We start from the raw sequence: 21,428 nt of genomic DNA on the forward strand, positions 1-21,428 counted from the left end.
TAGTCGTCAGAGCCGCATAGCATTTTCGCTTGGTATGGGTCTTGCCCAAATGGCATTGTAGAGGCGAGGGGACCTTTTCCTGGGATGTTTTTGAAACATTAAGGCAAATTGTGCGTTTTTTTAAAGCTTTTCGAGAGGTTCTTATTTTGTGTCACCAAGGACTTGGTGCGGCTGTGTGCGGTGGAAGTTCAAATCCTGAGGAGGCTACAGAGGAGTTGCGCCGTTCTCGTTGTGCTATAAATCAGCCGGAATATTGATCCTTCTCCAACCGGGCCGGACGGGCTCCGGCGCACCAAAATCCATCCTATGTACATGTATGTATGTAGCCGCAAGGGTCCATTCGACGCTGTCCCTGGCAAGCCACATAAACACACCCTGCTTCACCCACGGTAGCAACACACACTGCATACAGTGGAGTCTGTAACCAATGCACACTGCCATGTTAGCCATGTTAGCCCCGACTATGCACTACCGTGAAGCGGCAAACTTTCGCGTTTTCATAAATTGGGCTGGTTCACGATGAGAAACGTTTGCGATTCTATCTCTTCAGTCGGATCTTGTAGTGATTGTAGACAATCAATGTACGGAGAGGTTTGCGGCGATTTATATTCGCGAATGTGTGATGGTCGCGAAAATAGCGAAATTTAATCTCCGGCGAAAGTTTCTCACTTTACAGTACATAGTCACCAGCGACTGTCACTCAGGCCCTGCACCATACATCTCATGCATTGAAACCAGCCCACAAGCATCATGGTTCTCTTCAACACCGAGGGTACGCACATGTGACGACATCATCCGCGGCAATGCGTATTCACTTTGCAATGAGTGCTGTGAGACCCAGTGGTAGTAGTGGTGCCGCGTCATACGCAGCATTGTGAATCCAGCAACGGATGTGATCCTTTGCTAGGCACGTTGGGTGAGTAAACACTGTCCAGCATGCGCACACGTGAGACCCAGAATGACGCAAATAACACCGGCGAGAATTTACAAACTAGCGAGAGTAGGCAACACATCCCGCGAGAGCCGAAACAGTGGAATCTTGTTGCGTCATGCGGGCGAGCACACAGAAACCACAATCTATGAATAAGCGGGCCCCGTGTTGGGACCTGGACTTGCAGTCACGCATTGACGTAAGCAACGGGTAACACACGTAGGCGGCACATCACACGTGGACTGCCATGTGCTTGAGTTGCTGACTCTGGCTTCGTTTCAGCATCCTAGGCGTTGCTGCCGCTGCACGATTCAACAGCCTGCACGCTGAGGATCTGACTCATGGCTGCCCAACCTACGCATGCACACACACACACACACCGAGGAATGTCCACCCATCTGCACTTGCATTCCTATCCTATGAGCGAGTTATCCTCCACCCAGCACCTGCACTACCCGCAGCACCTGCACCCACTGCTCACCCTGACATCTAATTTTCGGAACTTGTGCTTTCACTGCACAATTCAATGGCGGTGGGGTACCAAGGGTCAGCAATGCAATGGCTGGCAGTGCCCAAGGGTCAGCAATTCAACGGCTGGTGGCGCCAAGGACCTACAATGCAATGGCAGGCAGGGCAAAGGATCTGACTCATGCGTGCACAAACGATACGCACACCACTGCAGGGGCGCCGGGCCAGGCACGCACCTGCTTACAAACATTCCAATCCTCCCACGGCATGGACGAGCGATCAAAACACTCGTGCTTCTCGCGCCCCGCCGCACAATGGGAAATCGTGCGCTCGAACTTCTCAAAGGATAATGGTATGTGCAGCATAGCCTGATGAGATCATGATACATGCTCACAGAACTGAGGCAAAGATGAACCCTAGTTTCCATGATATAGCCTCTTTTCCGGGCAAACTAAATACAATTCAATGTGCGATCATAAAGGATTAGAACACAACACAGAAAGAAAGAACACATTTTACGCAAGAAAGTAATCGTGTAGAAACGACCCTGCTTATGTCTAGTCTTCGGACACCGAAAGATATGGTGGTGGAAACAAAGACGAGGTAATCCAAGAGCACTCGTAAAACTGACTGCAGCCAGCATAAAGAACTTCTCGTGAGACTGGTTGCTTACTGAGAACCGTTGCACTGATAGAGCACATAGACCTGTGGGCGTACGCCTTTGGAAACCTGTGCAACGTCTTCTAGCCTTCTAAAATGAGGCAGTAGCTTACGATGGGTTCATTGAGGGCTTGTCTTGCACAAAGCGAGAGCATTCTGGTCTTTTCATCAGCACTTTCATGTGTATGTGCTTCTCAACAACCAGGTTGCAGTCTTGGCCATGATAGCTCAGTTCAGATCAAGTTTTATGGATCTCGACACATTAACCCTCCCCGCGCTGCATACGGTAACGTGAGTGAATGCTTCATTCCTCATGCGATAGGTGGTGTGTGATAGTCAAGTACAAGCAATACATTTATGTGACGACGAAGAGTGACACTTTATAAATGGTTTTCACTTTCTAAAATCCGTAAATATTTTTCCTGTGGTGCCATGGTATGAATGCACTCACTATATTTCTATCGATAGAGGCTTTCTAGTATTAAAAATTGTAAACTTCTCAAGAAGCTGTATGAGTAGATATAATATTACCAATTCTGCAATACACAAGCGGCTGTCGAAAAGTACTGACAGAAGACTGTTTACTTCAACTGCTTGACTAAATGTGATGTTACTTTGAGGCACTACCAGGGCAGATAGGAAGCTACCAAACCTCTCAAGATTAGAGATCGTCGTCTTGCGTCTTCGTGTAGGCGAAATAATCTACCGAGTTGACGAGCGTCTGCTTATCCTTTCCGTGGCGGAGGGCATGCCGACTTCTCTTCCTCAGCCTTGGAAGGATGATGTAGTGGATGGCAGCACCGACGCCAAGGAAGAGGACGGTCAGTCCAATCGTGAGGCCCACCACCAGTCCGACATTCAGGGGCCGTACTGGATCTGTACGCAAGAGAGAAAGTAGCAGTAGTGTTGGTTAGAATAATTAAAAAAATCACGGTTGGTGAAAATACGTAGTATCAAGTTCTTTTAATGTACGGATATAGGTTAATATGGATCACATAATCATAGCAGAGCAGCGGTCACCTGTCTTAAAGTACAGCTCAGACTGATCGCGAGAGATCTGTACGTACCTGTATACTCTGCTGTGACAGATCTTGCCTTCGAACCACTTTGATCTGGGTCAGAGCATCGCAAGCAAATGGAAACAAATGGAAGACGAATTTCAAGGTTAAGCAGCAGCAATCGGAACACTTTTCTAGAGCATTGTATCATGCGCGGTCACCCGTGAAGCTTGTTCAGTGAGATTGATAGATGTGTAGCTAGATGATTGGCTACATTACTTACTCATCATTTTATCCTTAGCGGATACATTATACTATGCCAGTGTGTTGTGTCTAGCTCAAGACGGAAAAGCACCCTCAACAGACATGCACACACACACACACACACACACACACACACACACACACACACATACACACACACACACCCACACATACAGACACACACACACACACACACACACACACACATGCACACACAAAATATCCCTCGTCTCACACACACACACATTGCTCAAGCACGCCGACACCGCCACACACACACACACACACACACACACGCACACACACACACGCACACACACACACACGCACACACACTCACACACGTGCACACGCATGTACACACACACCTCAGACCTCAGACCTGCCCATCGCGGAAGCGATGATAGCGAACAGCTATGTTCGACATAGCAACTTGTGCTGGGATTACACCATCCAACAGCTTGCAAGGCTGATGAATTGACCACCACTATTTCTTTAGCGTGGTATCCACCACACAGCTGATTGAAGTGGCTTTTTTCTGGCCAGTGAGTCTCTATTTTTCATTAGCCCCATCCCTCACACAAACAAGTCAACAAAGAGGCATCTTTGGATTGAGGAGTGCTGGTTTCGAAACAACTGGTTTGAAGCTCAAAGTAGAGCTGGTGTTAGCTCAGAGCAGAGCTGGTGTTAGCTCAAAGTAGAGCTGCTGTTAGCTCAAAGTAGAGCTGCGGTTAGCTCAAAGTAGAGCTGCGGTTAGCTCAAAGTGGAGCTGCTGTTAGCTCAAAGTAGAGCTGCGATTAGCTCAAAGTAGAGCTGCTGTTAGCTCAAAGTAGAGCTGCTGTTAGCTCAAAGTAGAGCTGCTGTTAGCTCAAGGTAGAGCTGCTGTTAGCTCAAAGTAGAGCTGCTGTTAGCTCAAAGTAGAGCTGCGGTTAGCTCAAAGTAGAGCTGCTGTTAGCTCAAAGTAGAGCTGCTGTTAGCTCAAAGTAGAGCTGCTGTTAGCTCAAAGTAGAGCTGCGGTTAGCTCAAAGTAGAGCTGCTGTTTAGTTAGCTCAAAGTAGAGCTGCTGTTAGCTCAAAGTAGAGCTGCTGTTAGCTCAACGTAGAGCTGCAATGCTAAATGGATGTAATATAGCGCAAGGCAGAGCCGCAGCAAATAGCTAGATAACACCAGTTGTGAGAGTGGACCCGGTTAGTGGGTACGATAATATTATGATGGTGTGAATAAGTTGGATAGGGAGGGATGGTGGGAAAAGAAACACTGCTGAAGCACGATCCGTTGTCTGGAAGAGCACAACAGGGCAAGCAAGATTTGTTTTTCTTTTCCGCAAAAATGGGCTGGTGCCATTTGTGATTACGCAGCAAAACAAAGCGCATGACGTCAGTCTTGAATGCAGTACAAAGCAATGCAGTGCAGTGTGTGCGCTAGTTCGGATTGTTGCTAACAAGTACTAGCACAGCTAGTACACCATATTTTTCATGTTTTTATTCTTTTTTTAAACACACACACACACGCCACACCACATACTCCGGCATACACTGGCTGTTGGTAACCACCCAGGAGAATGAAAGAAGAGCTAGGAGTATGAGAAAGAGAAGAAAGACGTGTGCGACCATAATCGTCGGGAATTGAACCCACAACCTCTCGATTGGAAATCGACTGCACATACCACTGCACCATATGGGACACACACACACACACACACACACACACACACACACACACACACACACACACACACACACACACACACACACACACACGACAACTGTACACACTTGGTAGATCAATGGTTGTCAGCTCTTTTAATGGTTAACTCACCCGAACAGTACCACGTCGTTTTCACTCGATCACATGACTTCACCTTGTAAGTCAGTTTAGTGTATTCACAGATCATCCTGGCATCAGAATAGGCAAGCTGCTCGAGATCAGTGGTTGTGTTGCACGTCTGCTCCAGACAGAAACGATCCATCTGGCAGTAGCGCTCACGATCGCCGGGAAACTCGCACGACGTCTGGCACCACAGTGAGTGATTGGATCCGGCGTAGTACGTGGGGCACTGTTCAGAGCGCTGTTCGTTTGCCTGCAAGTACACACGCGCACATGCACACACACGCACATGCACACACACACACACACACACACACACACACACACACACACACACACACACACACACACAGTGCACCGAGTTACTGCCAGTATGAGCCACACTGTAGAATATTCATTAGTTTGAGGAAATTGAAAACGGATAAATATGAAGACTAGGGTTTGAACCAGGTGTTTAAGGCCAGTGATGCTCTATTACTGGCCTATGGTGTTGCCTGATGATGGCTCGAAAATTTGAATTGAGATACAGAAATTCACATCAAAGAGATCACTTGCATTGATGATGATTGAAGGTAGGGTTTTCTGAATGTTGTTGCCGTACAAGCAGAGGCTGTTCAAACATCTTCCTCTGACTCCAAATACTATAAAAATGAGTACTGGTACATTTAGTGGATGGTTCACTTTCAGCAATTTCAGCCAGAGGAGTGTTTACTTAACTTCAGCCTTGCCAGATGAGAGTTTGTGTTCCCCGGATCAGTGTCCACTGTGCTGTTCTGTTGAGTTGAGACTCTTCTCACTACAATTTATCATTGTAAGATCAAGCCAGTTCGGGAATAGCTGTTACTTTGTGTGTGTGTGGGGGGGGGGGGGGGGGGAGCAGTGCATATCACTCACATTGCAGTTATGGTAGCTTGGGCACACATAATCACTCTTGGTGCCGACGAGATTGTTGAGGCAGTCGGCTATCATGGGAACGCAGGGCGCCAGCGAAGCCATCACGCTATTGCGACATACCGGAGACTGGACGGGCTCCAGCTGCTCTGACATCATAGTCTGTACTCTGCAGGGACACAATCGGTTAGCAAAAACGAAGATAGTCTCCAACACTGACACCAAATATACCATAGGAACAGTTAGATCGAAAACGAAGATACTCTCCAACACTGACACCGAATATACCATGAGAAGAGTCGATTTTGGGGACCTGCAGATTGCTGGCATCTTACATTGCGTTCTGCAAAGAGCTGACAACGAATTCCTAAAAGTACAGTACCGTTGGGCGCCGAAGAACGGAGCACAGAAGAATGACCAGGCTAGAATTTCACCAAGCACAGCACACCAATGTATACACGGTGACTCAACTGCACATGGACTGTAGCAGATGAACATAGGAACGGTCTAGGCTACAAGGCTGACCCCCAGTTCTTCAGCAAGCGACAGTAACGTTGCTGTCAGAATAATACTTTACGGTGCAGTTGATTGCAAGTGCAAACATACCTTGGCAGGCAGCATCCAATCTTCTTGCCGCCATATGTGCAGCACTCCGTCAGGCTGGGATCTCCATCGGGTGGTGGACACTGGTTGCAAGCGCCATCTGTCATGGCATAAATCAGTACAAATCGCAGCAGACGGCAATGTAGTAACAACTTACGATGTTGATAGAGCTAGGCAAATAGCAATCAGATACTCTTGTAAATAAATCAGCCCCTGCCATGCATTTGGAAACCGCGCACAACCAGTCGCTTCATCTTTATGTTGCCATTAAGCCAAATCTCCGGGTGAGGAGGGCAAAAGAGATAGAGAGAAAGCGAGAGGGAGAGAGAGAGAGAGAGAGAGAGAGAGAGAGAGAGAGAGAGAGAGAGAGAGAGACAGAGACAGAGACACAGAGAGAGCAACTCATACCCTATACCCGGCGCTTCTATAATTCGGCCATGCTACGCTATTGTCCACGAGCTTAACTGAACTGGCGGGGTTGCCGTAAAGAAAACAAATCATCTCAGGAAAGCTCATGACAAATGTTTCATACTACTAAAGTATAACATACCATCTTGATGAGCTGTAGCTTGAAGACCGTCTGTTCACAGCAGAAACACCAAATGATGGTGCAAGAAGTTTGAGTCAGGACAATGCAAGCAAATACAACCAGCAGCAGCATTATCGTGACCACCGTATACGCATATTCTGTGAAAAATACTGCTTTTCCAGGGTAGGATGAGCTACAATACGTCAATTGAGAGTCCCTCCGAAAGTCATTCATAATCTCAGCAGCATAAAATTGGTTTTGAACCAAAGGACCACTCCAGTCTGTTTTGTTCTACCTTGATCCCTCCAGCTCTCACCACTATACAATGGCAACATACTGATGGCAGAGTCTATGAGAAGCACACATCTCATTCTGGAATAGGAATGTGCATTGGTTCATGCCCGTGTGCACTTCCTCCCTGATTCCACTGCGTGATACCCTCTTCAACACATGGGCTGTGTGCATGTATCATACACCAACATACACATTCATTACATAGTCACTACTTCAATACATGTGCGCCTTCTGCTGGGGAAAAGAGCCTTCCTGTTACTTACTAGAGCAGTTCAAAGTCACACTGGCAATTGAGCAGTAAGACGAGTAGCTCCTTTGATCGTGACACCGCAGCTTGAGTGTAGACGTGGCCAGAGCATGTAGGTCCACTACGGAACTGTTGGCACAAGTCCGGGGCAAGCACATCCGAGCACTGAGTGTTGACGGGAACCCATTGTACGGTATCTGCATGAAAAAGACAAAGGCAAACAAACACATAAACACCTTTCTGTCAGGGTATGCTCAGGGAGAGTTACGGCATCTCGAGAGAGTGCTCGATACACCTAGGTACAGAGCCTTATGCACATAAGAAGAACTGAGAAAACAAAGCGTTTCTGCTGTAACTCATCACGGCACTAGCACTGACTGCATTGTTCTGAGGATGAGATTGATATAGCCTTTAGCAAGAGTACATAACCAAGAGTGTGCAACTCCTATCTTGAGCTGCGATGGGTTCACCCACGGCGGAATTTTTTTATTGCGTCATTCTTTGGCAGAAGTATGATGAAGTGGGTATGCTTTCCCGCGCTTGTTTTGTAGATACGGTGAGAGTTCGTCAGGGTCAAAACACATCGATCTATCGTCCGTTGTTCTGCTTCGACTACCGTAGCTGTGATGTACAAATTCTTTGTACTTTGATCTCTGGCTACACATGATGGCATCAGCGAGCCAAACAGCCGCCAAAGACTGATGTCATAAAAAATTCCGCCGTGGACTGGGGGATCGTCGAGTTACACACTCTTGGTTATGTACTCTTGCCTTTAGTAATCCTAGTTTTTAGGAGGGTATGAATTTGAAGCAGAAAAGGGAGCTCTTGTACATCGTGGTACATGTGTACTGTACATGTAGACAAAAAGCGGATTGACATTTGCTGTCCTATCCTCAAGGTAGATTTTACTCCATATACGTGACTGTAGACTGGTAAACAGTAAGAGAAGAAGTCTCGTCATTGGTAATCGTATGACTGAGCATTCCACCATGAGACTGTTGCACAGGCACATTGCACTATTACCTGGAGCTCAGTACAGGCGACTGTGCGCTGATCACGCTTGCAGAACTCCACCAAATCGTCGTCCGAATTGCCATTCAGCCGTTGCTGCGGCACCAAGTCGCCGACATTGGAGCCACAGCCGTAGAGGTAATCCCGCAGCACCCAGTTGCTCACGCAGCTGTCACTGTCGTCATCCATACACTTGATGATCTGAGTGATGCACGTCAAAAAGTTGTCGTTAAAGTCGTGGAAACATTGCCTTGATAATCCGGCAAAGCGTTCGCTCAGGTGCTGTTTTGTCCTGGAGTACAAGAGAAACAAAACAAGACATTTTACCGATTGAGTACCGTCAGTCAACAAATATTCGGAGCGAATTTATTTTCGGCTATTTTCGGCCTGGTCATGTTTGGCTGGAACTTTGTTGCGGCCGAAATTTTGTTTTCCACTGTTCAGTGCGACAGTGTATACAGGCGGCAGCAGTACAGGCCGAAAACCTCATGCGGCCGAAAGGGGTTTTAGCCCTGGGAGGCCGAAATTTGACTGGGCTCAACATTTGTAGACTTACAGTATATGCGAGTATAGGGGAGAGTACAGATGAAAAGATGGTGATGCAGGCTATTGCTACTGCATATGCTGAAGTACATGCATATACCTACATCAAGCAAACAACCCCCCCCCCCCCCCCCCCGCCCGCCAATGTGGCAATGTGACCAAGCTGCCATATGTGACCATGCAGATGCCATACACACAGCACCGTGGATTTGTCCGTGGGGGGAAGAGAGAGTAGCTGTTATGTGTATAGGGCCTGGTTAGCTATGACAAATATGGGTGCGCAAGTAGCTACCCAGGCTAATGGGACAAAAGGTGGCAAAAGGAGACAAAAGGTGAGTACGAGGGTGCATGCAGGCCAGCTTGAAAAGGTTGTAGAACGTACGGGATGAGGTACCTAACATACAGGATAGCGTTAATGTATGCAAGATTTGAATGCAAGACGGTGTTGCACACGATGACTACAGGAACACACGTGGCATCAACCACTTACTTTGGTTTACAGCAGTTGAGGCCAAGGGCGCCTTCACCACCCCACTCGCAGCAGACTTTGCCATCAGGACACTTTGTGTTCGCATAGCAGTTATGATTTTGCACTGCAAAATACCATGAGGAAAACATACAAAAGTGCAAGGTGAAAAATTGACTGGGTATGAGTATAGACCCTATAGTATGTAAAGTGCATTTTTCCATTTCTTATAGTAAAGAAAAGGTCCAAGGAACTACAAGTTACGCTATAATGTCCACTAACACCACCAGTTACTTGACAATCAGCTCCTGCGATAACATTGCACGATACTGACCGACGGTACTTGCGTTCTACAACTAACTGCCTACGTTGGAGTGCGCGTCCAAGACGTGCCAGAGCTCATAGCCAGTTAGTTGTAGAACGTCAGTGCCGCCGGTCAGATTTGTGCAATGCTATCGCATGAGCTGATTGTCAAGTAAATGGTGGTGTTAGTGGATATTATAGCATACCTTGTAGTTCCTGGGTCCTTTTCTGTGGTATAAATTAAATAATTAATCCTTGGCTCTCCATCCAAGTTAAAAATTATTTTTGAACAAAGCATACAAGCATGGGCATACTTCCCAGGATATTGACAAAAAACAGTACTTCAAGGATCGGATTCACCCACTGACTATGTCTCTCTCTCTCTCTCTCTCTCTCTCTCTCTCTCTCTCTCTCTCTCTCTCTCTCTCTCTCTCTCTCTCTCTCTCTCTCTCTCTCTCTCTCTCTCTCTCTTTCCCTCTCTCTCTATCAATCTATCTCCATCTCTATTCTTCATACCAAAGCAGATTGGTCTGTTGGTGTTCCACATGCCTGTAGCATTGCATGTCCTGTTTTCAGAGCCGATGAGTTCGGTGCCTGGATCGCACGAGTACTGAACTTGTGCTTGATACTGGCGGACGCGCCAGCTTGGACTCGGCGTTGATGAGTCATAGTCCCCCAGTCGTGTCACCGTTATCTTGCCATACGGTATATCACTGGTGTTCTGGCCGTACGTCAAGGGAAGGCATTTCTCAACTGCAGAACACAACAATCAACATCCACCAAAGAATGAGAAAAAATTATAAATTTCATGGTTCGCGTGAGACTCGGCTAAAAGCTGAGTTTTCCGCATCAGTAGGAACACCACCACCCTCTACGTTCAAGGCGCAGATGCAGCTCTTAAGCGGTGGGAGGTGAGTGGATCAGACCCACCACAAATTGGTCCAAGACCGAAATCCCCAAAGAAAGAAAATAATGAAAGAGCAGTGGAATTTACTCTGACGGCTTACAAAAGCTGGAATGAGGTGACCGCAGTAAAACTTTTTAACGATTAGAATATCAGGATGCATAGCTGCTGGACATCCGATTGTTTCGAATGCTACATGGTAAGAGCTGCCAAAACCTGTACCAAGAAAATGAATTGTGCATGGTATGGACACAATCCAGATAATAGCTCCCCGGTTCCTTTTCCCCCATACTGTAAGACATGGAAATATAACGAGGAAGCAAATCTAACGTTTTAACGGGTGATGTGTCTTCATTATAATACGTTCTGTTGAGGCTGTAAGGTCACATATGTGTCATGTGTGGATAGGCCTGAGGACTGCAAGATTGTTATCGTATGTTCTCGTTAACCTATGGATTTTGGACAATCGTTAAATTTGCGACTCGTTATAATAACATGTCTTACAGTACCCACAAATACCCACTCTATCATTCTTTGTGGATAAGTTACGTGCCACACATGAACACACCTAAGGGCGCATTCGAATTGTCTTCATCAACTGTTCTAACAAACTTTATAAAGAGATTAGTTGAAGTGTCCCATTAGAGCGGTTTCTATCATTTTAGAGGTTTTCAGTGAAATTGTCATGGCGATGATGACGTCCGATCAGATCGACCATCTCCACGTACTACGTGACGTAGCTATTCCAAACTCTTCGAAACTAATCCACCTTCCCATCGGATGAGTTTCGAGGAGCTTCGTTTTTCTGAAGAGGCCAATAAGGCCACCTCTTCAGAAAAACGAAGCTCCTCGAAAAGTCAAAGAGTGACAATTCGAACGCACCCTAAGTTACATGTGCACACAGCGAGTACAAGAGAGGTCGTACGCACACACCACCAACAATCATCACCTCAATACCTACCGTTACACCAGGGGTTGTACTTGTTCGACCACTCCGGTCCAAGGCAGATTGCAGTTGGCTCAAGAGTACTCCAGCCGGTCTTGCATTCATACCGGATCATGGCACCCTGGGAATAGTTTGTTCCGACCAGTGTTACTCCCGATCCCTCACTGAGACGAGGTTTTGTGCAGTTAATGGCTGCAGTAGATAGCACAGAAATCATTGTAACGTTAAGTTAAAAGCAACGAGCTTGCTACACATCAACAAGCTTATAAAACAGAAAGGTTCCAGGCTGTCCAAGAGAGTGCTAAATACCGAGAGGCAGAGCTGGTTCAAACAATAAGAGGACAGAGAAAGTGCTCTTTTCTGATGATCGCTTTAATAGTGCGTGAAACTCGAACTTTCTCTGTCCTCTTATTGTTTGCATCAACAAGCTTATCATAACGGAAAGTCTTGGGCTGCTTGCTGGCAAATGACAGGGCGGACACAAATGGCTGGTCTCCCAAGACAGGTGGCTGTTAGTGAAAGGTAGTCTCTAAGGACAGGTGATCTGTGTTTGTTAGACTAAAGGTGTCCCATACCGTAGTAGTCCTATGTGACCTTGGTAACGAAAGACAAATTCCGTACCATGTAAAAGCACAGAAAATGATAGGGAAAAACCCCAGGTACTATCTGTAGGGGCTACTAAACCAGCAGCAGTACAGATGAGGAGCAGATTGATTCCTATTGTATTGTATTCGTATTGTTTTTTATCATTTTACTTGGGCATTCCCAACAGACCCTAATGTATTCTTACAGGGTGCCCAAGATGAATGAATTTGTTAAGTTCCTGGCGAAATGAATTGGGGATATGATTTGTGCGAAGGGATTCGGGACGTGCATTAAAGCGGTCAGCACCAAGGAATGAAATAGATTTGTATCCAGCTTGAGCCTGCACAATGGGTAAAGAAAGGGAAATTATTGACTATACTCTAAAGGAACGCACTGCACATGCACTCCGTCCCCCACAGTGTACGACAATTTCCCAAGAGTTGAAAAGGACTGAATGCATGCATGGCATTGTGTGTGTGTGTGTGTGTGTGTGTGTGTGTGCATGTGTGTGTGTGTGTGTGTGTGCATGTGTGTGTGTGTGTGTGTGTGCATGTGTGTGTTTGTGTGTGTGTGTATGTGTGTATGTGTGTTTGTGTGTGTGTTTGTGTGTGTGTGTATGTATGTGTGTGTGTGTACATGTGTGTGTGTGTGTGTGTTTGTGTGTGTGTGTGTGTTTGTGTGTGTGTGTGTATGTGTGTGTGTGTGTGTGTGTGTGTGTGTGTGTGTGTGTGTGTGTGTGTGTGTGTGTGTGCGTGTGTGCGTGTGTGTGTGTGTTTGTGTGTGTGTATGTGTGTTTGTGTGTGTGTTTGTGTGTGTGTGTATGTGTGTGTGTGTATGTACATGTGTGTGTGTGTGTGTGTGTGTGTGTGTGTGTGTGTGTGTGTGTGTGTGTGTGTGTGTATGTGTTTGCGTGTGTGCGTGTGTGTAGGTGTGTGTATGTGTGTATAAGTGCTCGCGAGCTTGTGTCATGATATTGGTTCATTTGTACTGACCGTAGCAATGCGTGTCCATTCCATACAGGCCCCATTCACCGTTGTCGCCACAGGTAACAGGGGTTACTCTCACCCCGATGAACATGTAGTGACGATCGCAGTAATAGTATAGGTCTGTGCCATTGGAGAATGGGGGCTGATTGGGCGGTGAGGTATAATTGTAGCCGCCATGTTTTGAAGGAACTGGAGTAGAGCATATTACGTAACCTAATGCAGTAATATCACGGCAACGTACAGATACCCACATACACACACATACCATGAACACCACACACACACACACACACACACACACACACACACACACACACACACACACACAATGCACACACACGTACACACGTACACACACATACACATACACAACATGTACCATGTATGCGCGAGAGAAGCACACAAATCAACACAAAGACACACACACACACGCATAATATTATATTTGTACTTGCTCACTATCCTGAAGTGATCACGTGGGTCTCCCCAGGGGAGGGGAGTTCAAAAGGAATCTTGGTAAGATAACTCAATTGGCTATTGAACTGCCCAACGCCCCCCCCCCCTCCCTGAAATCTCCCGAGTATCGTTGGATTTGGAAATGACCCCACTTATGCGCTCACAACACCACAGTAAGTGGGTGATGACAAGGTGAAAAAGGATATGCGACATAAAGGTATTTTCCCCGTGTCCTTATGCGTGCCTTTCAATTATTCTAGTAGTTTTCTTAGTTTCTTTGTCTTTTGGCTTTTTGAACTCGTGCCTTTCGCCCTTGCGGCAGTAGCTTAGCTTTTTGGCTCTCCCTGAATCTCACCTTCCAACCGTGAGGCAGAAGCCTTAAATTCTTTATCCACTGACGATGTTGTTCAGAACAACGAAACGTCTGGAAAAGTATCGTAAATATTTCTATCTTTATTAATCATATATACCACTCTTTGGTCTAGAAAGAAGTTTTATTTCTCGCCGGCCGAGCGGAGCGAGTGAGGCGAGAAATGATTTCTCGCGCAACAAAATTATTTGTCTTGCGAATATGGAATCTGATGTTTTCGCTTTTTGTTGCTGTTCTTTTTGCCTGACTCCTTCAGTCAGTTTTTTGTGTCTCACCAGTGTCCCCACCCTCCCACCCTTCATGTCTGCCCATCTTCTTCCATTTCTTTCTTGGCTGTAGATATGTGGTGCCTGTTTTTATGCTGCCAGGTTGCCACTTGGGGTTATACACCCGGTTTTTTCCCTCATTCGTGCGTCCGTCGGCGCGAGGGTTTTTTCCCGGCTGGCTCGGTCCAGAGAAATTAATCTGACGGTCCCAAGTGGTGCTTGTCCTGGCTTATTATGTTAAATGAATGTGCTAATTCCTTCCTCTTGGGGTCTGTCCCCCTCTTGGGGTCTGTCCCCCTCTTGTTGCTCCTAGTTTTCTTCTGCATTCCGGTTCACATCTGGCTGCGGCCTACTACCCTCACTCTGTGTGCTCCTGTCTCTGTTGTCTGGGTCCATGTCGTTATGTCGGTGTATGTGGAGCGAGAATACTTTTTTGATGTTACAATGAGAGTGGCTAATCAATAGCTTGTCCACAAACTCTTAGAAGCTTTAGTCTAGGTTCTTTTCTTGCATGGTTTATTGCAGGACGTTTAGCTTTTTGTCTTTGTTTACTAGTTGAGATATAAGTATTATCTCCAGATGTGCACCGGAGTCAGTTCATTTGCTTGCCACTCGGCCATATACCACACCAGTGTGGGTTGCTAAATCAGAGCCAGGGAGAGATACACTAATAGAAGATCCCCCCCCCCCCGATAGGCGTTAGCCTTTGGGTAATCCTGAAATGAAGATTATTATTAGAGTGGATCTGATCTATCTTTTATAAATGTACCCGCCAATTGAACTAGCTCCCCCCCCCCCCCCCTTCCCACACACACGCACATGTGCACACGTGCACACACACACACACACACACACACACACACGCACACACACACACACACACACACACACAAGCACACACACACACCACACACACACACACACACACACACACACACACACACACACACCCACACACACACACACACACACACACCCACACACACACACACATGGGCAATGGACTCGAAGACACATTTTGAATGGGTGCAATGAATTATTATTTTCCTGAATGAATGAAACCCTTCCTCTGTCAGTGAGTGTCACCTTAGCATGCATGATCGCACTATGATTACGAATGATGTACAGAGTGTAGTTACACAACCTTACTCTGTGCTCCAGTAAGGAAACTCAATGTCGGTGGCAAGAGCAGCAGCAGCACCTTCATTTCTGTAGTTGCGATCATCGCTCTCTCCATCTGCAACATTGGATTTTGACCGAAACCCGATGTCACCCAAACAAAATGTATCAGACTGACAAAAGAGTTATCTTTCTTGTTGAACTAATTTGTGTGGATTACAAGGTATATATATGGGGAGTGGAGCGCTGATACATGATGTGACCCCATAGCCTAGCCATTGGCTTGAGTACATATGACCACCCACGGCATGCTTCTGCAAGCTGCTTTGCCAGGAATCGATAGGCGCAAGGCCAGGGCTAGCGGATGCCATGGCGAACTCGGAACACAAGACCGCGGACGGCATAATTATCTGGTCGGGACCAGAGTCACCATGAAGCATGGCAAGCAGGTCAACAATAGTCCCCCGTCTTCTTGACGTAGATACACGCAGTGACGCAAATAGAGTTGACAGGCTGACACAGTGGCAGTAGCTAGCTGTCATGCAATCAGGCACGTAGACCTACGTCCCCTTTCGGCTTTCGCTCTCACCATGGTATGATCATGATGATGGCCGGGGGTAAGTGTTGCGCTCATTGAGCACTCGGAGTAGTGTATGCAAGCGTAGCTGCCGTTTCAGGTACCTTTGTGGCTTTGGTAGTGAACACATCCCAACCATTCCTACTCAGAACGGTACATTGGAGGTTTCCATTCTCTGATGTTGTCTCTGCTGTCTCGTATCTTTAGTTGTAACATTTTTGCAAGGCGTTCCGGCGTTCTTGATAACAATCATGTATAAGGCGACCACCTGTCCCAGGCCAGGGGACCACTTACCACTACAACCAGGACCAAGGGATGCTACCTCCAGTCGAACGACCCTGGATAAGAAGACCACCTGTACACAGAGACCACGTTTCCAAGGTCCATTGGGCGGTCGCCTTAGACAGGTTTCACTGTAGATCTACATGATTGTACTAGAAGTAGCTTTGCAAGCCTCAGTCCGTAGCATGTGCAAATAGCCCACATGAGATAGAACTGCCGCGTGCATGCGACTTCACTCTTCACCAAGTGGACAGCTGGTCTGGCACAGTGGCAGAAGGAGTCGCCTGCCAGATGGTGAAGCACGCGACCACGAAGCCTGTCTGCGTATAAAACCTCGTTTACACTGCCGGGCTTTTCGGTTTCGGATGGTTTGATTTTTCCTGAGCTTACTAAAATTGTACTGGTATCTGGGATTCAGCACTTCCACAGTCTGGACAGATCTAGCATGACTTGTCGCCTGCAAAGGCTAGGCTGCATCACCAGATCACAGCCCACGTTTTGCCCACCGAAACACTGGCAGCCCATGCTGGGTGCGATGTTTACAAGTAGATCTACTGTCTGTAGATTGTAGAAGTCTACATGAAGGTCTACATGAAGTTCTACATGCAGTCGGCCGGCCACGCTCCAGCACCACGTGTTGGTCCAGCACAATCTGAGGCTAAACCAACACTGGCTTTCCTGTACTTCTTTGATCAAAGCCACGACAAAGGCGCATTATCTGTAAACATAAATTGATGCAGAAATAAGGGTCCTTTCCGCCATATTTTGCGGTGTCCTCTAATTCTCCGCCCGTAATATCTCTTTTTACCTTGTGTTCGAGAAAGGGAGAGCAACATTCTGCCGCGGAGTCAACTAAGTTACTTCCAAGTGCTCAAAGAAACTAGACTAGGCATTGCAGAAGCTCCCACGCTGCTCAGGAAGCTAGCGTTGCGTCGAGCATGGCACGGTTGATTTACCTCTGCGTCGCCATTCACGCTCTCCTCTCGCCCTCTCTTGAAGTTGCGGCGGCAAAAAGTAAGCAAGACGTTCACTGGAAATGAACTGAATACAGGCATGATGTAGTATTATAGGTACTGCACTAGCACTGTAGCGACTAATAACGGACTATCCTTGTACTCTTGTAGAAACGTCTGTAGCCGGTACTTTTGTGTAACGACTTACGTAGATAGATGTATGGCGTAGGGAGGTACTTCTTTAGTGAGTGGTGAGCTTATGAAGTGAAGTGAAGTGATAATGGTACACGGGATAATGGCAACACGTCTAGATATCACACAGTCAGCTGCGGTGTGTATGTGCTTGGAGGTAGAAAGCGCGCATTCATTCTTGTTTCGGTACATGTAGTATGTAAATCTGCCGGAGAGTTTGATGTTTCAATGCCAATAGTGTGCTGTGGCAAAATATCGTAGTGATACTTCTCATTTCAGTATGATCTCCGATAATTCATCACCGCCGTGGTCGTAGAGAGTAGATCTTATCATCTAGCCAACATTTCAGCGTAATACGTTTTGCAAGAGGGCCAGGTCCACGACTCCCCGTGGAACGTGATCGTGGTGATGCTGGCAAAGGCGACTACTACTACATGTACAGAGTACATTAGCTTCCTACATCCAGCTTGTGAGCAGCGTCTAGTCTGGTAGCTGGTGACTTCTTCAGCGGACGTTTGTACACTAAAGGGAGTTTTCCGTTACTTTCCGTCCTTGGTTCTCATGCATCACATTCTGGTACAGGCACATGACCATTGTTATCTCAAGTGGGTGCAAAGGACAGGCCTGGACATGCATGAGCTACTAAAAGTCGGTTTTCAAGTACCGGACATGCATACTTTTAGCTGGACATGAATTTTATTATTTATTTTTACCAAATGTATGTTCACATACCCAGCTTGAAAAGAATAATGAATGACAATGGTACAGAGACTAGGACAAACGTGACTAATGAGCAGGTGCTGCACCGAGAGAGGTTAGGGACCGGCGGATTCTGCTCGAAAAGGCGGCAGATTCTGCTCGAAAAGCAGTGAAATTGGCAGAACCATACAAACCTTATGGCGGGCAATTCCTCGAATTCTGCTTCATTTTTTATCCACGTACCAAACATGCATGAAACTTACCAGAAAAAGTACCGAATTCTGCCAATTTTTCTGCCGGCAGAATCCGCCGGACCCTAACTGAGACGCAGCAGTGATGGTGGGGCATTGATGGCTCTGCCAACCTGAGGTCTCGGCATCACGGCCGAAAACACACACCAAAAATAATAATAAACATTAAAAAACCTGTATGGGTCAGAAAAATAAGAGAAAGGAAAGCTTGAGAAACTATGTAGGAATGAATGACACTGTACACACTCAATGGCCATCATTGATTATGGCCAAGTGCCAAAACGTTGTGAATAACGGAACTGGTTCGGATGTACAGCGCTATGGGAATGGGTGTGTCCACCCGAATTCCTTATTAGCACATTATATCAGCAATTACCCTCCAATTTTAGTTGAGCACTCACAGCGCTGTTTTTGATCTGTCTAAAATTAAAAAAATATGTGTGCCTATTGTCGCCATGGCCGGCAGTTCAGTTCTTGTTTCGCTCATTGTTATAGTGATTGGGTCTCATTGATCGAACCAGCTAGTTGCCTAAAGGATTGAGGAAAATCGACTCTTCTGTGATAGTCATAATATGTGGAGGAAGTGGAGCATTCATGATTGCAAGCTGACACTGAGCCATGGGAAGCAAAAGACTTCACGTCATTTTCCACCACTGTAAGTCACAGTAAATACGTCAACCCATGGTATTCAATAATTTTTCAAGGTGCACTAAAACTTGTCAACGACGAACCCAGAGGCAAAGGAGATCCCTCAGATAATGCGAACTACGTTTCGGGACTCAAGGATGAGCAGCGCCTTTTATATAAACAGCAATGACGAATTCCGATAAAACAAATCCTAAAACTGAGTCTCGAGAGGCCAAAACTTGGCTGATAATAATTTGTACTTGTCGGTGGAAAGTGGTCTTTTGGAACTCGGTCTGGCTAGTAGTTTTTGGATTGGACACAGCATCTAGGAACGTTTTCCGTTTCTCAGCTTGCACTTCAGCCAGTTCAGTTCAGGCACATTGTACTCTTTGGGTCTGAGCTGCTGTCTTCATGCCTTGCATCTCCCGGAGTGGTTGTCCAGCCATTACATCGTGCAACCTGCTCTGCATCACTGCTAGTACATATACCGTAAAGTACCGTTGATCCCCCCCCCCCCCCATGCCAAGTCGCTTCCCAGCTGGATTTTCATGGGGGGGGGGGGGGGGGCGGGAATTCGATCAAGGCTGTTTGGTGCAGTGTCGTTGTACGACAATGCGGTGTTGTATCTTTCAGACGCAAACAGGTGAGAAAGGTCAAACTCGACGTACACATTCACACAGACTCTCACCCGAATGTTTGTTTGCGCAGTAGAAAGTAGTAAGAGGTTGGCTGTATGCATATGGACATGAGTACAGAAAGACGCATAATTTCTCTACCGTATAATTCTGAAGTCGCTTCAGGGACAGAAAATCGAGGGGGGGGGGCGGGAAATGGAGTGGGGGCGGATCAACGGTACTTTACGGTACAGCTGCAGCATGCGACCTTGAGGTCTCTCTACTTTTCACCGCCACAACATATCTTCTTGATACACCATAAAAACATGACTTTTGAAAACATTTGTCATGATATTTTGTCATTCTTGGATTTGACAAACCTCACTTTAAGACGACTGTTTTCTCCGGACCCGGGAGAGTGTGTGGCATGTTAATTTTGAGAAACTGGTGTATCTAAGTATGGAGTGGTAAGTTTTGATTGCATGAGTGCAGTGGCACAATCCTGTTTGATTATAGACACTTGGGGTCAAATGTCATTATTTTATCAAGTACTCCTGATAAGTATGATTTCGTTCTCGTGTATGATCCCTAAATAGGAATGCTTCTCACTACCTTGTTACACCTTGTTTCTTGTGTACCTCAGCGTGTCCTCCGCCAACTGGGTTTGGGTACAAGATCAACGTCGCACCAGGACCAAACAAGAACGGGCAGTACACCCATGGCAAAGTGGTGACGTTCTCCTGCCCACCTCACGGCTATACAACTCATCCTGACCCGCCACCGAAGGCCACGTGCCAGAGCGACGGCTCCTGGAACGTGAACTTCACAGCGACGCCGGTCTACTGTCAATGTAAGGTGCACTGTATTGTAAAGACTGTACTGTTTGGAGTCTCACCCTCCATCTGTGTCTCTCTCTCTCTCTCTCTCTCTCTCTCTCTCTCTCTCTCTCTCTCTCTCTCTCTCTCTCTCTCTCTCTCTCTCTCTCTCTCTCTCTCTCTCTCTCTCTCTCTCTCTCTCTCTCTCTCTCCTCTCTCTCTCTCTCTCTCTCTCTCTCTCTCTCTCTCTCTCTCTCTCTCTCTCTCTCTCTCTCTCTCTCTCTCTCTCTCTCTCTCTCTCTCTCTCTCTCTCTCTCTCTCTCTCTCTCTCTCTCTCTCTCTCTCTCTCTCTCTCTCTCTCTCTCCTCTCTCTCTATCTCTCTCTCTCTCTCTCTCTCTCTCTCTCTCTCTCTCTCTCTCTCTCTCTCTCTCTCTCTCTCTCTCTCTCTCTCTCTCTCTCTCTCTCTCTCTCTCTCTCTCTCTCTCTCTCTCTCTCTCTCTCTCTCTCTCTCTCTCTCTCTCTCTCTCTCTCTCTCTCTCTCTCTCTCTCTCTCTCTCTCTCTCTCTCTCTCTCTCTCTCTCTCTGTGTCTGCGTACAATGCAAAAAAACACGTGTATTCTGCCACCAGGATGCCAGAGAGGATTCCTGTCAGTCTACGTTGCCTTCACTACATCCGCATTAATATCATCCCTCCCTGTGCATTTGCTTTTATAGCATACTCTGGTCCCTAGACTGCACGTCTGATTAATC

At 46.7% G+C, this 21,428-nt stretch overlaps 2 protein-coding genes across 2 annotated transcripts in view; one reads left to right on the forward strand and one right to left on the reverse strand.

The window, feature by feature from the left end:
• Positions 1-1,819: 1,819 nt before the first annotated feature.
• On the reverse strand, positions 1,820-15,850 carry LOC135823802 (uncharacterized). Its single transcript, XM_065336649.1, has 13 exons — positions 15,698-15,850; positions 13,463-13,669; positions 11,901-12,077; positions 10,552-10,788; positions 9,757-9,859; positions 8,736-9,015; positions 7,729-7,909; positions 7,193-7,222; positions 6,646-6,742; positions 6,043-6,208; positions 5,140-5,401; positions 3,127-3,171; positions 1,820-2,935 (listed from the first exon to the last, which is right to left on the reverse strand). Exons 1-13 carry the CDS (start codon positions 15,792-15,794, stop codon positions 2,721-2,723), a joined length of 2,097 nt encoding a protein of 698 aa, XP_065192721.1. The 5' UTR covers positions 15,795-15,850; the 3' UTR covers positions 1,820-2,720.
• A 1,374-nt stretch (positions 15,851-17,224) lies between these two features.
• The window catches only part of LOC135823589 (uncharacterized), a 76,948-nt gene continuing 72,744 nt past the window's right edge, over positions 17,225-21,428 (forward strand). Inside the window, exons 1-2 of the mRNA XM_065336434.1 lie at positions 17,225-17,540; positions 20,506-20,712. Coding sequence (XP_065192506.1) covers positions 17,465-17,540; positions 20,506-20,712 — 283 coding nt within the window. The 5' untranslated portion in view covers positions 17,225-17,464. The remainder of the gene's footprint in view (positions 17,541-20,505; positions 20,713-21,428) is intronic.

Source organism: Sycon ciliatum, chromosome 8 (assembly GCF_964019385.1).
Source record: "Sycon ciliatum chromosome 8, ocSycCili1.1, whole genome shotgun sequence".
Taxonomy (NCBI): Eukaryota; Metazoa; Porifera; class Calcarea; order Leucosolenida; family Sycettidae; genus Sycon; species Sycon ciliatum.